Below are 21,337 nucleotides of genomic sequence, written 5' to 3'. Positions count from 1 at the left end.
AGGATGCAGAGGCAGGAGAATCTCTACAGGACTAAGGCCAGCCTGGTTATATAATGCATGCACTGAAGAAACGAGGGCTCCGTAAGGGCGAAGTGTTGCAGACAACAGCAGTAGCAACAAAAGTCAATAAGCGGAGTTAAGTCGAGAGGATCTGAGATTTGATGATTGGGGCAGTGCCATTTGAGCACAATAGGGAAAGAAGCCATGATTTAGAGTTGTTCTTTTTTTCTATTCTCCGACCTTGATTTCATAATTATGATGATGGGAGACTTGAAACTACTGAATGAGTTGAAGATAAAAAGTTTACAGTGGATTTGATGATTCGTGACTTGGGAAGAAGGAGAGTCAGCCATGGTTGATGATCGAAAGTTACTTCTGCGTTTTTCACGTGCCATTCTTTAGTATTTCTCACGGAAAGTGGATGTTAGGTGAAGAAAGCAAACCAAAGGTGTAATACTTCACTGTAGAAGCTGTAAAAATCACATGCTCCATTTGTTATTGAGCCTAAATCCGGCCTCTGCTAAGTTCTACTTCACGTTGGGAAATCACTTAAGTTCTGCCTCATCTCGTATTTCTAGTGTCACCTGCATGGCAAGTGACCAGAAACAACAGCAACTGTGCAGCACCCTAGGTAATAGTAACAGTCACACACACACACACACACACACACACACACACACACACACATTGTGCAGCACCCTGGGTACTAATAACAGTGGCACACACACACACACACACTGTACAGCATCATAGATAATAGTAACAGTCACACACACACTGTGCAGCACCCTGGGTACTAATAACAGTCACACTCACACACACACACACTGTGCAGCACCCTGGGTACTAATAACAGTCACACTCACACACACACACACACACTGTGCAGCACCCTGGGTACTAATAACAGTCACACTCACACACACACACACACACACACACATACTGTGCAGCACCCTGGGTACTAATAACAGTCACACTCACACACACACACTCACACACACACACACACACACACACACAGTGCAGCACCCTGGGTACTAATAACAGTCACACTCACACACTGTGCTGCACCATGGGTACTAATAACAGTCACACACACACACACACACACACACACACTCACACACTGTGCTGCACCATGGGTACTGATAACAGTCACACACACACTGTGCAGCACCCTGGGTACTGATAACAGTGGCACACACACACACACACACACACACACTGTGCAGCACCCTGGGTACTAATAACAGTCACACACACACACACACACACACACACACACTGTGCTGCACCATGGGTACTGATAACAGTCACACACACATTGCTCAGAGGGTGAAGGCAAACTTACTCTGGTGGCTTACTCTAGATCCTTTTTTTAATTCTTAAATTTTGGCCACCTTTAAACAATAAATTACCAGAGCAGAAGAATTTTGAGGCCTGATGGTTTCAGAAACTAAGACAGAAACCCAGATCATTGCTCATCTATGACAATTGGGGGGGTCAGAAATCTGGGTGGGTAGAGCTCCCGGTCTGGAGCGGCCTAAACCTACACTCTCATCTACAGAGTAAGACTGGATCCAGTAGTTCCAGATGTGGCTTGATCATTGCAGGCCCGGGGGGAAGAAGGCAATCAAGGGATATATTAACTCAGAGGCTCTGGAAGCAACCAGCTAGGAGAAAGTCACCTGGGCCAGTCACAAGTGCTCACAGTCCCTTTGTTATGGCAGCATCTTCATCTTTTCTTGCCCTTTTGAGCTTTCCTTTTTTCTGTCCTCTCCTTCCTCTGCCTCCCACCTCCCTTCCCGTTTTCATCCTTTCTCTCATCTGCCTCCCCATTTTGCATTTCTTCTCCGTCTCTTTCCTTTTAAAGATGTCCTCCCCTTGTGCACTGTGGTCTTTAGACCCTGCTTTTCCATCACCTCCACTTACCCTTTATACCTTCATTCATGCATTGAACAAATGAGTAGCTCAATAGCTGCTGCATGTGAGATACTTTCCCTCCCTGAGGAAAATGCGCAAACGAGACCGCCAGGGTCCTCTGTTCATAGTGAATTTACACTGTGGTGTCAATAACTTAGAAATGTTGAGTAAGAAAGAGAATAATCATGGGGGGGGGGGGGGGCGAGAACGCTGCAAAGAGCATGCAATAGCGAGGCAGAAAAGACAGTGCCCATCTGGAGGGGGTCAAGGATAGGCTGTCTGAGGGGGTGACCCTTCAGCTGAGGACACAGACAGCGACAAGAATGAGAAGCAAGCATCGGCCATGGGGAGGTTTGCTGGGTATCTGGGGTGGAGGAAAGAAAAGAAGAGGTCAAAGGAAGAAGAAGCCGTTGATGCTTAGGAGAAAAGGACCCAGTGAGGCTGGAGGGTTGTACTTAAGCGCCTGTGTGGAGAGAGCGCTCATCACAAGCAGTGGGGATGCTGAGCTTGGAGTCATTGCGTAGAGAGATGGTCTCACTAGATTGATAATTAGAAATCATAAAGAATTTATATGAAAATTATGTTGCAAATTAATTTGTGGAGCTTAGAGAGGCATTGCTTCTGGGGTGAGCAGGAGCGCAGGAGAGGAGCGTGGAATAAGCTATTCGCTTCTCAATGTTTGCATAGGTGATTCTGATTTTTGGCACTAGTTGTTGGGAACTCATTTTTAAAGTGTTGATATTGTAGCTCAGATAGATCCAAGTACCACCGTTGCAATTCTCTGGTTTCCCTTCTGAGAACTGAGCAGCTAACAGCTTAGAGGGAGAGCATCATTTTGACAAGAATTAGTAGCATCAGCAAGGAGATACACGATGAGGGATGGATCCCATGGGGAATATTTATATTTTTAAATTTTTTTTAAAGAAACACTCTAGTTTTAAGTACAGGTCATTTTTCTTACCTTTTCTATCCAAATGTAACCTGAGAAGACAATAAAGAAAAAATATTTAAGAGGAAAAACCTGAAAATTATTACATTACCGACTGTGTAATTGCATGAACTCTACCTATAATGAATGCCAGACAAGTTTAATGGAAATAAAAGCGCAGTGCAGAGGGACGCCCGGCGCAGACCTTCCAGGGGATCAACATGGTCTCACAGAAGTGTAGAGAGGCTGCAGATGGCTCCTGGGGCAGGAAGTCTCTCTAAAAACTGGGAAGTGTTTCCAAGTAGTTGGCAGTTATGAGGAGATCACTCAACAAATATTTTGTGAGGTCCTACTGTGTGCCGCGTATAATTTTTTTTAGCACCCAGTCACAGTTTCTCTCACTGACCTTTTATTGTCAATGCAGGAAAAGGGTCATTTTCTCTATTCTTGGTTTTCTAAGATATTTTATGTCTTCCTTGGATTTTTTTCATCTTTCTGTTTTTAAATGGGAAAAAAACCTTCATAGATATTTAAGCCGAGAATAGCATGAAACTCAAAAATATAAAAACATTTCCTTGATAAAATGCGGATTGGATGGATTCTTGTCTTACCTGAAACCCCGGACCCTGTGTTGCCCCCCACAGAGCAGGGCTGGTGTTTGCCAGTCCTTCCGATATCAGTCCGCTCAAACCTGCCCACTGCTCATCACGCGTGTTTGTTAGAGTCCGCTAGAAGCAAGTAATCCTGATGTAAATGCTTTGAAGTGCCCTTGGCTAGTTTACACAGTGGGATTTCTGCACCCCCTGCCTCACCAAAGTGACCAGAGAAAAGGAATCGAGCCTTCCTTTTCCTAGTACTTACTTGTGCATGTGTTCATTTTGATGCTCCGTGCATAGAGCTTTGGTGGGTTTTAGGGAATAAACATGATGTGTATTTTTTGAACACATGTGCATACATTTGAAAATAACAAGCATATTTTCCTGTTTATGGCCAAGTTTTTATTCTAATTTGTGACGGGGGCAGGGAGGAAAGCCATGTGGATAGTACTGCTTCCTCTTATACATGTGTTTTCAGGTCAAGTTTTCTAAGTTTTCAGACCTTTATTAAATGTACTTGCAAGTAGAAGACGACTTGGGAAATGTGATCAAATCTCCTTCAAGACAGAATCGTCAACAGTCAAGCTTTGTAAATTCAAATATAAATTAGTCCCAACTTTAAGCGGAATTCTCAATTTCATATGTTAAAAAGCATTTCTGGCATCCTGCAAAACTTCAATCCTACTTGGTCCTTGTATTTTGTTTGTTTGATTGGTTGGTTGGTTGTTTTCCCTTAGCAATTTTCTCCTACAACTGAAACCTCCAGCCATAGGCCTTTAAAAGCCAGCAATATTCTTCTGATTTTGTTTTATGTGTTTTTTGTAAGTGTGTCTTAGAGGTATTTAAGAAAAGACCACACTGAAGAAACTGCTATTCTAATAATGTTTTGTTTTTCTTTCCTGACCTAGGAACCTTGATTATAGCCGGAAGCTGAAAAACGTAAGTGTTTTAATGTCTCTCTCCAAGTTTGTATACTTTGGCTTTAATTGGTCCAAGGTTGACATTTAGCTAAATGCAGTGCATCTGATAGGCCTTATTAGAAAGATTCTTTCTTAGAAAAAAGTAAATGCATCTCCTATAGAATAGTTAATAGCTATGCTAGAGCTAAAAATAGTAGATTTGGAGGTTTTACTCTAATCAGTATTCAGTCTAGAAATAAACAAAAGCTTGTATTCTGTGTGTGGGTTCATTTTCCTAAAACACACAGTGATGGGTCTCAAGATTGACATTAGCCATTTCCATTTGCGGCCCAGATGGGCTCGCAGTCAGCACACGTTAGCTATGTTATGGTTCTAGTTAATGTCCTTACATTCGGGATTGTCTGTTCTCTGGGAATTTATTTGTAAGAACTTAGTTAATAAAAGCCCTTCTGGAAGTTTTGAAGGATTCATGATGTAAGAGTTTCCCGCAGAGGAAGAAAACTCACCGCATCATAGTACTCTTGCACACTGCTCTACTTTGGGCCGTGGCCAGCTGGACCCGTTTGCCTGCGTCCCATTATCCAGACCCACAGTGCGGAAGGTAGGGCAATAAGTTCTTCCCAGCATAGACGAAGCAAAAAGACAGAACGTGAACATAAAGTCTAAGCTTTTGCACGGGCTTCTGAGCCCTATAATTCAGCTAAGGAGCACATCGCTAGCCAACCCGTGTTTTGCTTTTTTTTCTTTCTTTTCTTTCTTTCTTTCCCCCCACCACAACTGAAAGTAAAGAACATTTGTGCTTTTGTGAACAGTTCTTTGGAGAGACGGCACAAAACTAATGTAGGACGGTAACCTCAGACCACTGGATATTCATGAACATTCTTCAGCGTCCAAGTTTGGTTAATTGATAGCAACTGTGTCAAGGCTAAAATCTTCCCATCTCAGATGAATGAGGATGCGGCTGTGCTCTCCTGCAGGCCCCACTCTCTGGACCTTGCTTTCTTCTGACTTCCCTTAGATGTACTGTGTGGATCCCGTGCTGCGGGACACTCAGTAACCTTTTCCGCTCCTTCGGGATTTTTGCCATCATTCCAGTAGGTTCTCCATGCACAGGAGTGAAAAGGAGGGGCTCCGAAAGCACCCGTCTCAAATGGAGCTGACGGTCTCCTGCATTGCTCGTCTGGGTAAAGACTCCAAAGAGCTTGTGGGAAAATGCTGAGTGACGAGGATGTCGTTTTGGAGGATTTATTTTCCCTCCTTGCTCACTCAGAGATCACTTTCTCACAACCTCCTCTTGCCTAGCGCTGGAGACTTACTTGACTGAACCGTGTGTCTGGGTCAGCGGAGACAGCTTTGGGTTCCCATTACTGTGATCTCAAGTTAATGGGCGCAGCCTGCGCTGGTTTTCACAAGTCAGCGTCGCTGAGCTGTTCCTTCCTGCTTTGCCGTTCCCGGAGTGGAAATATCATTCTTCGGGACAAATCCTGCTACTTGTATACGTTGTTTTGTTCTGTAGGTGTTAGTGACCATTTACTGGCTGGGGAAAGCTGCAAACAGCTGCGCGTCCTACAGTGGAACGACGCTGAACCTGAAGGAGTTCGAAGGACTGTTGGCTCAGATGCGAAAGGTGACTTGGCTCTTCTTCCTCATCCCCCAAGGGTTGGACAGAGTGGGAAAGCGGCACGTTTTTAGATTATTACAGTTCTGGGACCAGAATGCTCAGTGGGGAAGAGAATTTGATACTCTTCCAAAGAACCTGGGTTCAGTTCCCAGTAGCCACATGGTAGCCCACAACCTTAAGTAACTCCAGTTCCAGAGGTATGATGCCATCTTCTGACCCCTGTGGGCATACGTGCAGAGAAAATAATTATACACATAGAATAAAAAGAAAACTTTACTAAAATAAAGATAATTATGGCTTCGCAGGTAGAACTGTTCTGACCCAAGGTATGTACTAAATAAAGAAAAGGGCGGGGTGTCTTACCCAGAGCGTCTTTGTCCCCTGAATCTCGTCTCCCTTGAAGTTGTATCTGTCACACTTAGTGAATGGAAAATCTCAGCTGGCTGCAATTGTGGTTACGAAAGAGTGAGTTTGGTATGTTGGTGTATGGCCAGCTCATGGCCTGTGCATTTGGAGGGGTGATGCCCAAATTAAACAATGTGGCATTATACAAAAACAAACGCTTGCCCTGCACTTTGAGCCTAAAGGTCATGGCGCTTGCCTGTTAGGCCCTTGATGTGGGCGAGGTGATGCCAGCCATGTCCTTGCCCCAGCTGCCACCCTAGATGGGATCTGAGAAGCTAGAAGTATTCCTTTTACTATGTGTGTCTGATGCCCATTGTCGTTGAGTGATCTGGACACTCAGAAAATGGTTTTAGAGCTTGATGTGTTTATTAAACTATTTGATGGCGTATCATTAAAAGCTTGGTTTGTTTGCTCGTGGGAAAGATTGGCAGAAGGTAAGAATTTGTTAAAGAAACAGTGGAATGCTTTTATGGATCCTTTTAAAGGCTCAGCAATATAGTTAATTCATACAAAATATTGGTTCCTAGTATTGGACAAGAGAATCCCTACCGAGCAGCCTGTGTAAGCAGGAAGGCTCACCTGTAGTTATCATCCTTGTATTTTGGTCAGGGCCATCTCAGGGCACAAATAATTGAGGCCAGCTCTTCCTTGCTTTTCTACCATACAAAAATTAATCCACTAATGAGACTCACTGAAAGATATTCAAAAGGGCAGCAAGTTGACTCGTGGGTAAAGATGCTGCCACCAAGCCTTATAACCTGACTTCCATCCCTGAGACCCACATGGTGGAAGGAGGGAACTGACACGAGTTTTCCTCAACGTTCACATGTAGATGTCCAAATCACACACACACACACACACACACACACACACAGAGAGAGAGAGAGAGAGAGAACGAATAAAGTTTTCAGAATATTCAGAACTTCATGATTTTAATTCTGAAAGCAAGAATTTGTTCCAACTTTCTAATAAATTGGTCTTCTTTCCTTAAAGCAGTGGTTCTCAATCTGTGGGTCACAACCCTTCCACAGGGTCACACACCAGGTCTCTTGTGTATCAGATATTACAATTCGTAGCAGTATGACCTATAACATGACCTAAAAGATACTTACCTGTGATCTATATTTTTCCATGTTCTCACTAATGATTGGGTTCAAATGCAAAATGTAAAAACTCAATAACAGCTGAAAAAATACTTTATTTCTTCTCATGTAAGTGGGATTTGGGAGTGAGCAAGCAGTCCAGAGCGAGTATGGAAGTTCTACACCTGGGCGCTGCCAGAAAGCCCGGACCCCTCTGTCCCATGTACCATCATCCTTAGCCCATGGCTTCTTCTCTGTTGGCTCAAACTAGCTGCTCAGACTTTCTCTGTCACGTCCACATTCAAGTCAGGAAAAAGGAAGAACAGAAAAGAGGGCTAGCCTTTGAGCACGCCTTTAGAAAATTACACACTATATCCTGCTGTGGTTTGAATGTCCTCCATAAAACTCATGCTGGACTTGAACTGTAGTGGTAGCTACAGGAGTTATATTTTCAAGGCTATTTGGCCATAGGGAGTACAGTCTCACAAATGAATTGATGCTGTGGTTGCAGGAATGGGTTTGTTATCCCTGCTGTGTTACCAAGGCAAACTGTCCGCGCGGCACGTGCATCCTCTAGGTAGAGAATGGCTTCTGTTGTGTTGTGAAGGTCTTTCTCCATGCCAGCACCTTAGCATCGGACTTAGCAGACTGTAGAACTTTGATATGCAGATTCTTTTTCAATTACCTAGTCTGCAGCATTCCGTTCTAGTCTGTGACAATAACTCACAACTTCTCATTGATTTGAACTCGGTCATAAATTCATACCCATCTGCAAGGAGAGACGTAGGAAAGAAAGGCTTTATAAAGGCTTTTTATTTTTTGGCTATAAAAAGTAAATATATGCTGGGTGGTGGTGGCTCACACCTTTACTCCCAGCACTCAGAAAGTAAAGGCAGGTAGATCTCTGTGAGTTCCAAGCCAGCCTGGTCTACAGAGTGAGTTCCAGGACAGCAGAACTGTTTCACAGAGAAACCCTCTCTCGGGGAAATACATAGATACATGCATACATGATATATTATATATAATATGTATAATTTCTTAGAACACAAACAAAATATCCCACAACAAGTAACTATAGGGTACTTACTCTTAGCAGGAGTCCTGAGTTGTAAGGGGGCTTGGTGTTCTCAGTGTTGTGAGCAATGCAGGTTATTTCTCCATGGCCTTCACTCATCATCCCCCATCTCTTCTGGAATTTACTCTCCTTCCTCTAAGCAAGGCAACCCTCATAAAGGGATGCAGCTAATAGCATCTCCGGGGAAGACGCTTCTAGGAAAGGTAAGGGAGTATCTCCTCTAGACCCAGAGGAATTCCAAAGAATGGTAGTCCTGTTTCCCTCGTCATTGTGACTAGGGGTGGCATGGAGTGGTATGACTGGCCCACCCCTCCTGATCCAAGGGGTGGGGCATCGAAAGAAGGAAGGATGAGGGGGTGACAAGCAAACAAACGCAAGAGAGACAAGTGCACAAAAGAGCCGCTACCATCAAACTCATCACCCAATTTTGTATCTACTCACCTTTTTTCTGTTTATCTGTGGTCTCTCCAGTCAGAACATGAGGGTCCTACAAACATGGTGTGTATTGATTTATTTTTATGATGCTGTGTCTCTGGGGATAGAATGCTTCCTAGAAGGCGATATCTGTGGAAGGAATGGCTTCCCCAACCGTGAGGAGTGAGGCATGGGCAGTCGTGTTGGAGAAGCTAAACCTCAGACATGTCTGAGCAGCACTCAGCCACCCCGTAAATCACACAGCGAGCAGAAAAATGTAGAGCTCTCCAGAGAAGGCATCTGGAGTGTCTTAGATGCTGTCAGTCATCCGCAGACCCTTGCTGGCTCTCATTAACACTCACCAAGGGACTAAGGAAGAGAGGGGGATTCGTGAAATAAGTTCAGAGTTTGTGGAGGCTAGCGGCGCCCGTTCCCTTTCCGAACCCTCTTTCACCAGAACAGCGAGCAGTTAGTTGGTACAGTGGGTTGTGTTCAGTCTTCCCTGCCTTCCCTCAAGTACTCTGTGGAAGACAGAAGGTGCTGTGCTCCAAGGCGAAAGGTACAGACAATGCAATTAGACCCCTTAAAGATGTAAGCATACCTCTCTTTGCTGGTTTATATTTTCTACCCTCTTCCAAAGCCTCACTTTATAGCAACCCCCCCACACACACACCGAAAAAAAGGGGGGTGGCGACTTGTTTGAAACCAGTAAAGCTGAATGTCCAGTGGATGGCCACATCTTTTATTTCTGGCTGACAGATCAGCCTCTTGCTTTACCTGTGGCATTCCTGGGAGGCCAGCATGGCCAGGGATGGTCACAGTGACCTGTTTTCCACTTCTCAGACTGTCCATGCCATTTGTTTCCCCACCGGAGACTCAGCTTACGACATAGTCGTGAACGTGGCAAGCTTTCTGTTTTTCCCATGAGCACCAGGGAGAAAGCCGCTGAGGCTCCAGGAATAAGCACACTGACCCTCTTTCTTCCTGAATCTTCTACTGCAGTTGGAGGTGCGAGGAAGACCCAGGCTTCGTGGAAAGCCTTTCTGATATTATCTTCTGGAAAATTCAGTTTTGTCATGTTGCCCCAAACAGCCTATAAGCATGTCACTGCTAGCTGCAACTAGTGGCCCCACCCCCTGAGAGTCTGTGTCTCCCAGCCATTGAGACCTAAGTAGAAAAAGAACAGATCAGTGTGGAAAGTGTTGCCCTTGACATCAGTGTATAAATATTAGATAATTTCTATGTTAAAATGTGCATGCGTCATTGAGGAAAGAGTAGTTAAAACCGTTGCTGATGCTCTTTAGAGTTGTTATTCCGCTTCATCCCCTGTTCCGAATATTTTCCACATGTCGCCTGTTTAATAGTCCCTGAAGCCCCGTTGGATGGGTGTCATTGTATAGATGAAGATCTGTGAGGCGACATGAGTTGCCTCATGTCACACAGCTAGCAAGATTTAGACCCAGCCATATGGTCATAAGCAGCATCATGCAGGAGACATAACCCAGAGTGGCAGCATTCACCGTGCAAGGTGCAGGCAACATCCAGTTGAGCCATCTTGCCAACCTCCAGAGGTGAATAGTTTTAGGTTTTATTTTTAAGTATTTACTTCTTAACTGTGTGGGTTAAGTTAAAGTAACTCCCCAATTCCCGTTTTTCTCCTCTATAAAATAAGGATATTATTAACTACCATATTGACTGGTTATGGGGGTAAATAACATGATATGCAAAAAGCATGACCCGGACATATAGTAACTGTTCAATAAAAGTAAACTTCATATTTTAGTCATTTGGCCGATGAGTAATTTACAATAATAACTTGTATTCCCAAGGAAGCTAAATTTGAACCTCTGTCTAGTTCAGATCTATATTTTTTCAGTGAGTCATGAGTTCTTTTTTCAACTTCTCAGGCCTGGATTTTGTTCCAAATTCATGTTAACTTTTGACCTGCAAGTAATTAACCTTAATTTCCATAACTGGCATTTCTGCCTTCCCCTAGAGCAGTGGTTCTCAACCTATGGGTCTTAAGGGGGTTGAACGACCCTTTCACAGGGGTCATCTATCAGATGTCCTGCATGTCAGGTGTTTACATTACAATTCATGACAGGAGCAAAATTACAGCTATGAAGTAAGTAGCAACAAAATAATTTTGTGGTTGGGGGTCACCACAACATGAGAAACGGTTTTAAAGGGTCGCAGTATTAGGAAGGCTGAGAACCACTGCCCTAGAGTGTTGTATTGCTAGACTCACCCAGGTGTTTGACAGCCTATTCTTCAGGGGCTACAGGGTTTTCCTCACCCCCACCCCTGCCCTCTTGCCCACTCCTTCCTCCTGATGGGAAACCTGAGTGTGCCTTGTGAATTGCAACCATCCCAGCCTCCCCCCCCCCATGCCTATCTCCCCAGGGTGGAGAATGGTTCAGAAGCCCCTCTCCCCAATTGTTAGAAGCAGACAGCAAATATGCTTCCTGCAAAGGCATGGGCTCCCAGGGGTACCTCAGATAGAATAGACCAGCGTCTCCAACTGCAAACATGGGAAATGCTGATTTATTTATTTTTCCTTTCCATTGGGAATGCAGAGGGGACCTCCATGTGCATCCCGGGGAAATCTGTGGGGCAACATTCCGCTCTTTGTCCGTGAGAGCACACTCCTCTGCCAGTGTGATCCACAGTCTTGATTTCTAGTGACAGTCTCCGGGATATTGAGCGGAGGTTTATCTTTGAGTGACGGGAGTTATCTTTGTTTTCACCAGCCCGGACTATTGTAATGAATGCGAAGGCACCGGCGGGAACAAGGCTTTTCTTATAATACGAGGGTGAGGATGGTTTTGACTGACCTTTCTTCTGCTGGAGTTCCAGTGTTTTAGTATGTGCCGCTTGTGCTAGGAAGAATTTATAATCACAGGCTGTCAAAGACAGCCATTGTTCTCCCCGCTCCGAACATGTGGGTCAGCCACAAGTGCCTGCAGCTCCCCCAACGCCAAGAGCTGGCGGGGAGAGAGCATGCCTGGATTCTTCTGAGGCATCAGGAAAAGCATTTTGCATATTTTTCATTGCCTTTTTTTTTTTTAAACTTTTGCCTCAGAAAGACAGCTCGCTTTCAGAGCAGGAATTTTCCTCCAAGGTAGCCGGAGATGGAAGCATACTGCTGCAGAATTTTACAGCCCTGATTCTGCCTGCCTTTGCCAGATAGCATAACCCTGGGCAGTGGTGCTGAACTAGGGGCTCGTCCCACAGACATGCGGCTATGGATTCCGAAAGACAGGTTAAAGGTTTTGTCCTTATTGTCAACGATCATTGCATTCTTCTGAATCCAAACTTTGTGATTTTCTATATGTAATTGCTTTTTAAAAAAATGTGTGTGGGATGTGAGTTACTTGGGGATTTTTTTGTTGTTGTTGATGTGCATGATATTCTAATTGAAAGGATGCAGGAGAGAAAGCTGGAGGAATTGGCTAATCACCTGTTGATGCTCATTAGTCTCGTTAGCTAGCTGCTATGACTTTTCCACACCAGATCGCGAGTATCTTCGTGGACCACTGGAAGCCGGATAATCTATGTATGCTGCAGTCATATCTGAAATTCCTCTGTTTTATTTTGGGATAGGAGACTGATGACATTGAGAGCCCTAAGCGCAGTATCCGAGACAGTGGCTACATCGACTGCTGGGACTCTGAACGCAGCGACTCCCTCTCTCCTCCTCGCCACGGCCGAGATGACTCCTTCGACAGCCTGGATTCTTTCGGCTCCCGCTCCCGGCAGACACCTTCACCAGATGTAGTTCTCCGGGGAAGCAGTGATGGTAGGTCAGCTCTTGGAATTAATCAGCAACAGGAGTTTCAGGGTCATGGTTAGAGAGTGGAATGCCGGGAAGGCAGTCTCCATGTCCACCTGGCGGGAGCCTGGTGATTCTATAAAACTGGGAAGGGGTGGGCAAGGTCTTTGGCTGTTATTTTTCATGGCTTTCAGAATTTTGATTGGCTTTGCCAGCAGTTCATTTGAACACTGCCTCAGTGAATGTATCTTCTGCTAGAAAAATGTGTTACATCATTGGTGCCTGAATCAAGATGCTGTGCAGACCATTAGCTCATAAAGTGTGCTCAAGTTTATACACTGTGGGTACAAAGAAGGGAGATGCATAAGAGAGAATGGGACAACTCCCCGGCACGCTAGAAGTGCACTTACAGCGCAGAGGGCTGGGGCGCTGCCCCTCTTCATTAGCGCCCGTTTTATCAGTCAGTTTGATGCTTAGCATGTCTCACTGCAGGGCTAGCTCAGTGCCAACGGCCGTGAGTGAACAGGGCAGTGCCAGACTGCCATTTGGCCTCAAGGCTGAATTTTATTTAAATCCTGCGAATCTGATATTATTTGTATGGAATGATCATTATTTTTGCTACCAAAAAAGAAAAAAGACTTAAGAAGTGCGGTCCTGTAGCCTGCTAGGAGTTCAGTGGCTGTTAACTAAGGGCTGTTTGCTTTAGTTCTCTTCTGCCTCGGGGCTTTTAAGGAGGGCAGCTGGCTTGGTTCTGCATGTGTAAACTTGCAGGAAAACAGCAAGGCTGGTGGGGGATTTTTCTGTTTCTATTTTTGCATATGTTGCTTGGTTGATAGGGGGATATTCTTCTACTGTCTCAGATCAGGATTCTCTTTTGTGGCTTTTTTCTTGTTTCTTTTCTTGTTACATCAAATTCTTACTGTAGGTTTTTTTGTTTGCGATTGACACCAGGCCTTGTGACATCTAGATGAGGGCTGTGCCACTGAGCCGTATTCCAAGCCCTTCGGCCATGCAGGTCCTGGTGATACTTGGTGTTTCACAGGTCCAGGTTCTAAGTTAGACCAGACGCTTAGAGGCAGTGTCTTATTTAATCTTCAGCATAGATGTTGGTGTCTCGCTACATCTTAGTTTTCCTTGCACAAAGCCGGGAGACACCCCTGATCCTTATTTTACAGATGTGTCTTCAGGAGTTTAAGCCTTTGTCCCAATATTTCTAAATGATGAAAATCACTGTTGGTCTGGTAGTTTAACTGTGTCGGCCTCAAGAAATGTGGGTCCGAGTGGGTTCCTCTTAATTTACCCGGGCTACTTTCCCTAACCCGATAGAGGTTTTATTCTGAAGTCGCTATTCTAAAGTCAGAATGTACACTTTTCCGCAGACAGCTTAGCCTCGGGGCCGCATAGTGTGTGACTCCCAAAGAATTCCATGGTACATTGTGAGCTGCTTGAGAAATATTTCTGAAATTTTATTTGACATCTTAAGTACCACCCACAGCACTAGAAGTTAAAATACCAAGTCTGTGATCTAATTATGCTTTCATACAGCCCATGCATGGGTTTGCTTTTACCAAAACCATCTCAACCAAACTATGTCACCCATTTTGTTTGTTTTAACTTTGAAAAAATATGACTTCTTTTTCACCTTTTTTTTTTTTCTGTAACTGGTACTGTGGATGCTTTAGTCTGTCACCAGCTTTGAGGGTTCAGAGTTTAAACCGCATCTTGAAAGCATTTGAGATGATGATTAGTAATATTATACTAAAATAGCCCAAAGCACAGTTTAGTTGCAGCAATTAAGGCTGATAAGCTAAAGCCTATGGATAAATGCTTTCTCCAGCAGATGAACAGTGAACAATCAGGTGAACACAGCCCTGCCGATTCCCCATCCCCGATCCCCCTCGTTGTGCGTCTTCCACAGGTTTCACCAGTTAATCTGATATCTTAAGGCTTCTCATCCTGTAAACTAATCAAGATCTAGTGAAGCCTCAAAAGAAAAAACATATCTCTTAATCTTCCTTTTTGGTGTGTTCCTTAAAATGATGCTAATCAGTAAGATTGCTAGTTCTAAAATAGTTCCACATTTGAAAGTGAAAGACTTTTGGGGGTGGGGTGTATGTCTTAACATTTTCTTGTCCCACAATCAGGAATCAGGGGCAATTTTAACATAAAATTCTTTGCCTTTATATTGGGTCCATATGGAAGGCTTCAACTTTGTTAAATGGGTGGGTACCTATTGACTAATTCAAAGGAGACAAGTCACATCCAGAAGCTCCATGATTCTGAGTTGGATATGGTTTTCTGGTAGGAAGGCTCTAAGCCCAGAGGCTTGCTTCAGCCAACTTGTCTTGCCAACCAGGTACCAAGTACCTCCTTCAGCCTCCACCGGCATCACCTGTGAAGGCCCTTTAAAAACTTCACTGAGCACGAGATGCATCCTTGTACCCATTTTGCTTTGAAAATTAGTCATATTTTGCTTTGAAAATTAGTATTATTTCATAAATACGACTCATTGCATTAACTCAGTATCTCCATATTTTTTCAAAAAGATGTGTTACAAAATAGAAATAACAAGTAAGCAAAAATGAAGTGCTAGAAAAAAAATTACAAAGTATTTGTAATCTGAGGCTATCTGGCAGCAAGTATGTGGAAGGAAGAGGGGGCAGAGAGGGGTAAGGGACACGAAGGGCTCTACTTGCTGGTAGCCACGTGGGAACGAAGGGTGAGACTTTGATAAAATAATATTGCACTGTGTGCTCTGTTATGTTTTTCTAGCTTTGCACATTTGAGGAGAAGCCAACCTAGTAGATTTCCATGTCCACAGGCTAAAATGAGATAAGCATCTTTTTTTAGGTCTAGCCTTACAATTATGCAGGCATAACACGCCAGCCTTCCTGAGGTCGTCTGTGTCACTTCACTGAATCCTCACAACATCCCAGGCGAGCTCTAGTGTCATCCCTGTGTCAACCATGGGAACGCAGGGTACAGGGGTTGAAACGCCCAGTGTCATGGAGCTAGCAAGTGGTGGAACTGAAATGCCAGCTTGGCTGTACACCACTGAAGCTACGTACTTTACAGCTAAGCCCTGGGACATTGGCAAGTTACCATTCCTTAAAATGTCTGTTGAGACAGTCCTGAAGAGTAATTCCAGGAGGAAAGGGGTGTGCTTACATGTTAACATATTTTCAGCTTCCAGTATGTTGTGATGATATTTAGCTAAGATGCAGAAATATGGCCCCTAGAGCGTAGATTGAGGGATCTAAGACAACTGTAATCATCCCTACGCTGTTGTAGTAGATGGTATACTCATTTACTTTAATTCATGTATTCAGCACAATGTAGTATTTCTCTACTCAGGACACTTTAAGAAGATGTTTCTCTCAGAACAGTGTGCTCACAGGACAGAACTTGGGGTGTCCAGTTTCCCTGAGCCTGCACTAATCAGCCATGGGGAGGGGAGAACCTGTCTGGCTCCTCTGAGCCTGTTTCTGTCTTTATAAAGAGAGGCTACTATCACGTGGAGAAACAAATCTGTGTGCTTGGCAAGGCAAGGTGGTGTGCGTATTTGTTTACAGGCAACCTTTTATTTTGGCACTGACAGATACACTTGTTAGGACTTGTGGTGGGTAAGGGGCTAAATAATGAATCAAATCCTAACAAGTCAGGAAATGGCCAAAATTTCAGAAGAGAGACTGTAAGCAAGTGCCATGAATAATTCATAGTCTGAATATTTCACATTCAACGAACAACTTGTTCACAGCCAGTGCTCTTAACTCTTATGGTCTCTTAAACATCATTATATTGTCTAGTCTTTGGGGTAAGTCCTTTCATTCCAGTATCACAGAGAAGGACAGTCAAGTGTGTTAGGAAACCACGGCTCATGTCTGATGGGATCATAGGTCCATGTTCCAACATAAAGAGCAGGGAGCATGTATTAAACACTCTGTGCCAGAGACCAGAACAGTGGTTACAGGTGGATCCAACCCTTCCAGTTGCCCCATAAAGCAGATGGCATTATTACCCTCACTTTACAATTTAGATAACATCAGGTTAACAAGACCAATGAATAGCAGAATTGGAAATGGAGTGGGTCTGACCCAAAACCATGCACACCACCCCCCTCTGCCTTGTCCCAGCTCTTGACTCTCTTCTTAAGCATAAATGTCTTCACTATCAAGAGAGTCAGAATGATGTCATTCGTTGATTGAGAGTTTTCAACCAGCATTAAAATAACAGTTATTCATATGATTTTGTTTTTCTTAATGATAGCTTCATTCTAGTAGACCTTAGAAATCTAGCAACATGAGACTTGGACAAAAAGAATGTGTTACAATTATTGGGGCTGTGATCAAGGAGCAAGGCTGATGTTGGCAGAGTTGAATTCCTTTGCATTCAAAACAAAGCAAAACAACTCTTGAGCCAAACTGAATCATGTATCCATCTGAGTGTGAGATACCCACTGGCTGCAATGGCGTGCCTTAGAAGCTGTATCCTGGACAGCTCTGGTTTTCAAAACAAAGGGAGAAAGAACTGTCCCAGGAGAAGACATGATCATGGGTTGGTAGGGGCAGCAGGAAGAAGATTGTCCAAGGGAGCTGGGAAAATTCTGTAGAAGAAGATGAAGCCTCTTGGGAGGTAAACCCTCAGGGAAGTCCAAGTGGTCACTTTTCTAAGTTCTACTGTTCTTATCTGTCTTTGCTACTAGATAATTGGTACCTTCTCTGTGTTCTGAGGCAGGGTAAAGATATGTAAAGACAAATAATTTCTAATTCATCCATGTCACAATGTCTAGCACAGTAGACACTAGAGATAAGTAAAATCCCTTTGGGAAACTGGTAAGATTTTCTCTTGAGAGCTGCCAAAGCAAACCTTGGCAGGCAAAGAATTCCACACAAATGTGTCACTTACTGTAATTCCTGGCACACTCAAGCTTACTTACCTCTGTTAAAAAAAAAAAATAACAAAAACCCACCACCAGCAGCAACAACAATAAAAAAAACATGCTTGTAGTTTTTTTGGCTTTCTCTCACTAAAATTGAGGCCTTTTTCCAGAGGAGGTTAATTTAGGGATTTTCCAAGTTTCTAACTCAGGGTATGAATTCCAGAACACACAAGAGTTACTTGATTCTGTAGAGATGCCACTGAGCATCCTTGCTAGCCCAGCATCCATCCTCTCTTTCCCAGGAAGAGGAAGCGACTCTGAATCTGACTTGCCACACCGAAAGTTGCCGGATGTGAAGAAAGATGATATGTCTGCACGACGGACTTCCCATGGTGAGCCGAAGTCTGCAGTACCATTTAACCAGTACCTCCCGAACAAAAGCAACCAGACGGCCTATGTCCCAGCGCCTCTGAGAAAGAAGAAGGCCAAGCGGGAGGAATACAGGAAGAGCTGGAGCACGGCCACCTCCCCCCTGGGCGGGGAAAGGCCCTTCAGGTAGGAATGAGGTTTCAGGACTTTGAGGTGCCATCTTGAAGGAAAGGAAGTGGCCAGCGCATCCCAGAGAGCTTTGCATGAAATACCAATTTCATGAAGGTCCCTAACACTGTGCCTGGCACGCAGTAGGTAGCTAAGAAATAGTTCACTGAGAAGCTGATGCTCTGAGGTCAGTCCTGTGGACAGAATGTGGAAAACACGTGTCATGTGTACCCTACTGTGGAGGCCACCCAACTTCTGAGCCTGTTACAGTGGGGGTACAAAGACTATACAAAAGGATTCTCGATGCACTCATGTAGAGCAAGCAAAGATAAGAACAGAGCTGATGGGACTTGAAGATCAGTGCAGATAAGGGTCAGAATAAATGGAAGGCATGTTTTTCATTTTTTTTAAAGAGCAGGAAGCGATTTCTTTAATCTCCATATTAAGGTATATATTTATTCTGCAAGTATGTGTTGAGTACTGCCTATCTATTATGCGCTGGGTACTGTCTTTCAGGATTTGGGGACCCAATAGTAAAACAGTAGGAAATAGTCCCTGTCTTTAGTAACCTTGTAAGGACTTTAATTCTCACTTTTTTTATCTACGCTTTTTCCATTGAGGGAATGTTTAGTTCAAATTTTTGCTTACTGATCAAAACTAATGAATTTTACCTTTCCAGCAGAAGTTGTTTTTTGCTTTCCATACCAAGTTTGCAAGAGTCCCTGATCAGTATGTAGGAGAAATGCATTGTGTTAATCAGCTGCACTAAGTCGGCTTCGAATTAGCAGGATCACATTCTGGGCTGTGGCTGTTTATTTTGTAGTTAAAAGTGATGTCAAAATGTCTTGGAAGCGATGTCCAGTGTGTTCCTGGCCTGTCTCTTAGCTTAGTAAACCATGTTGTCCAACCCACTAGTTATCCAGAAACAATAGAGGAGGAGGGAAGTGAAACAGGGTCTCCTGGTGAAGATGACCCCAGCAGCCAGATGGGCCATGATGGGTGGCCTCACGGTGGGTTAGAACCTCCTCCGGGCAGTGGTGAGGAGCAGTCCCCCGAGGAGGTTGCTGTGGTGCCCACTGCCGTTCCTGAAGACAGAGATGCTGTGGAAAGCCAAAGGCGCAGGAGGCTGGAGGAAGCTGGGATCAAGGTCATGCCCGCAGCACAGCGCTTTGCCAGGTTAGCTCTGCCAGCTGAAGGCTGGCCTGGCTGGCCTTCTGCATGCCCGCAGGTTTGGAATCGGTTTAGCCAGTTGACTTCTCATCTGGTTTCCCCAGTTGCTACAAGTTCACCACATGGCTCTTCCCTGCTCTAGACAAATAGACTATTCTGCCTCGGGGCATGTCTCTGCTGAGTCCTTGGCTAGTTAAAATGGAGATCAAGTGTGAACTCTCTGTGCTTCATTAGACCCCGTGTCTGTGGTCAGCTATTATGGGCTGCAGGATTTACCTAGCAATAACATTTTATTTTTCTCTTGCTTGTGTCTCGTTAACTCTCATACTACTCCTAAATGGCTCATTACATCGTGTGACCGACCCATCATTAGAATATGTTCAGTGTCTTGAAATAGGGGACAGTCTATTCCTAGAGAATAACTGGCTTAGAAAAATAACCTTGTTCTCTTAAGGAGAAGTGAGGACTGGATTTGCCAGTGTGTTTTCTAAAACGTGGTCATTGAAAAGCTAGGAATGGAGCAATGACTTCTCTTTGTCGCAGCTAAAGGCATCAGCGTGCAGTGCTCTGGCTAGGTCGTGTGGGATAGGGGAGAGGAAGTGTTTTAACAATCAAAGCCACAGAATTCTACAGGCCTACAGCTTTATTGAAGGGGGGTTGAAAAGCTTGTTTATTTGTTTATTTTCATCAGAGCCACCATGTTCCTCACAAGTGATCTTGCAGTCAATGCTTATGTAACAAATTGACGCTCAGAGCAGTTCAACACCTGAAATTCCTTTCATTCTTGCTGTCCCTTTACATTTTAAAAGGTCACTCATACACTTCCAGAAGGAGAAACAAAGGGTGGGTGGTTATATTACTTCTCTCCCCACTGTGAAAAGATACCTGATCTTAGCCACTTAAGGGAAAAATGGTTTATTTTCGTCCCTAATCTTGGGGGATTTTAATCCCATCGTGTCTGGGAAAGTATGGAGGTGGGAAGAGCTTGGTCATATTGTAAGGAGCATGAAGCAGCTGGCTTTATTGTGTCAGGCAATAGGGAACGGGATCAATAAGGCTAGGCTGCAGCTTTCCCCCCCAAAGGCTTGCTTCCAGGGACCCACCTCTGCCAGTCAGATCCCATGTCCCATCTCCCAAAACAGTGTCACCATCTAGAGGTCAAAACCACACATGAGCCCACGGGGATTCTGGTGACAGCCCACATTCAGAACATAGCAAGGACAGTAAGTGACCTGCAGACCCGGCTAGAGCTGACCCAGCAGCCGGATTCAAGTACTTTGACTGTAGCACCTTGTCTTCCTCCCCAGGGCATCTCTTTCCATAGGCTCCTTATATGTTCCCACGGTCTCATTCTTGAAGTATCCAGTGTTAACTTTTATAGATCTAATATATTCTTTCCCTGTTTCTGAGACCCCACAGTTAATCTGCCTACCCTAAACATGTAGTATGTGTTTCTAGAAATTCTAATGTAAAGTCTGCTTGTATTATAAGCAGGTCTCTGAAATAATGAAAAATAATATCACACTGTATCTTCTGGATATCCAAAAATTCTTTGGCTGTGTTGGAAATATACTTTTCCTGTATCCTTCAAGCATCTGCATATCCCAGAGACCAAGTTCGAAGCTGAATACAAGTAATGAATAGAATCCCCTCACCATACACCATATTTCAAACTTGCCTGACTCCTGTCTTTAAACTTAGACCACAGTTACTAAGTTATACAAATGAGAGGACGAACATGCAGAATCAAATCTCTACCACTTTGATGTGCATATCTTATTTTTTATCATATCTGTGAAGTCTTTTAGCTAAAAGTTTATCAAGAAAATCATTGTCTTTTGAGTTTTTGAAAGAGCAGTGGAGGCTGAGCAAGGGAATGCTTGGTGCTTATTGGTCTCACACGGGAATAAGATGGCCGAGCACAAAGTTATGTACAGGTTGGGAGTTCTGGAAGTGACCTGCACCACTCAGTGGGAAGCATATTTCACAGTAAAACATTGAGTTCTTTGATA

At 44.1% G+C, this 21,337-nt stretch overlaps 1 protein-coding gene across 11 annotated transcripts in view; it reads left to right on the top strand.

The window, feature by feature from the left end:
* Positions 1-21,337, top strand: part of Limch1 (LIM and calponin homology domains 1) — a 317,259-nt gene that overhangs the window by 226,257 nt on the left and 69,665 nt on the right. For 8 of the 11 annotated variants that reach the window (XM_041671170.1, XM_041671169.1, XM_041671162.1 and 5 more), the window contains exons 5-8: positions 4,359-4,389; positions 5,887-5,997; positions 12,571-12,766; positions 17,921-18,173. In XM_041671170.1, the coding sequence (XP_041527104.1) occupies positions 4,359-4,389; positions 5,887-5,997; positions 12,571-12,766; positions 17,921-18,173 (591 nt within the window). Of the gene's footprint in view, positions 1-4,358; positions 4,390-5,886; positions 5,998-11,687; positions 11,781-12,092; positions 12,230-12,570; positions 12,767-17,920; positions 18,174-21,337 lie in introns of those variants that run through there. The other 3 variants (XM_041671171.1, XM_041671166.1, XM_041671165.1) reach the window with 2 other exon arrangements.

This window comes from Microtus oregoni, unplaced genomic scaffold, assembly GCF_018167655.1.
Source record: "Microtus oregoni isolate MIOR12 unplaced genomic scaffold, Mior012 000021F_ref0000039, whole genome shotgun sequence".
Taxonomy (NCBI): Eukaryota; Metazoa; Chordata; class Mammalia; order Rodentia; family Cricetidae; genus Microtus; species Microtus oregoni.
Note: the sequence above shows the minus strand (reverse complement) of the source record. Positions and strands in the feature narration are given on the sequence as shown.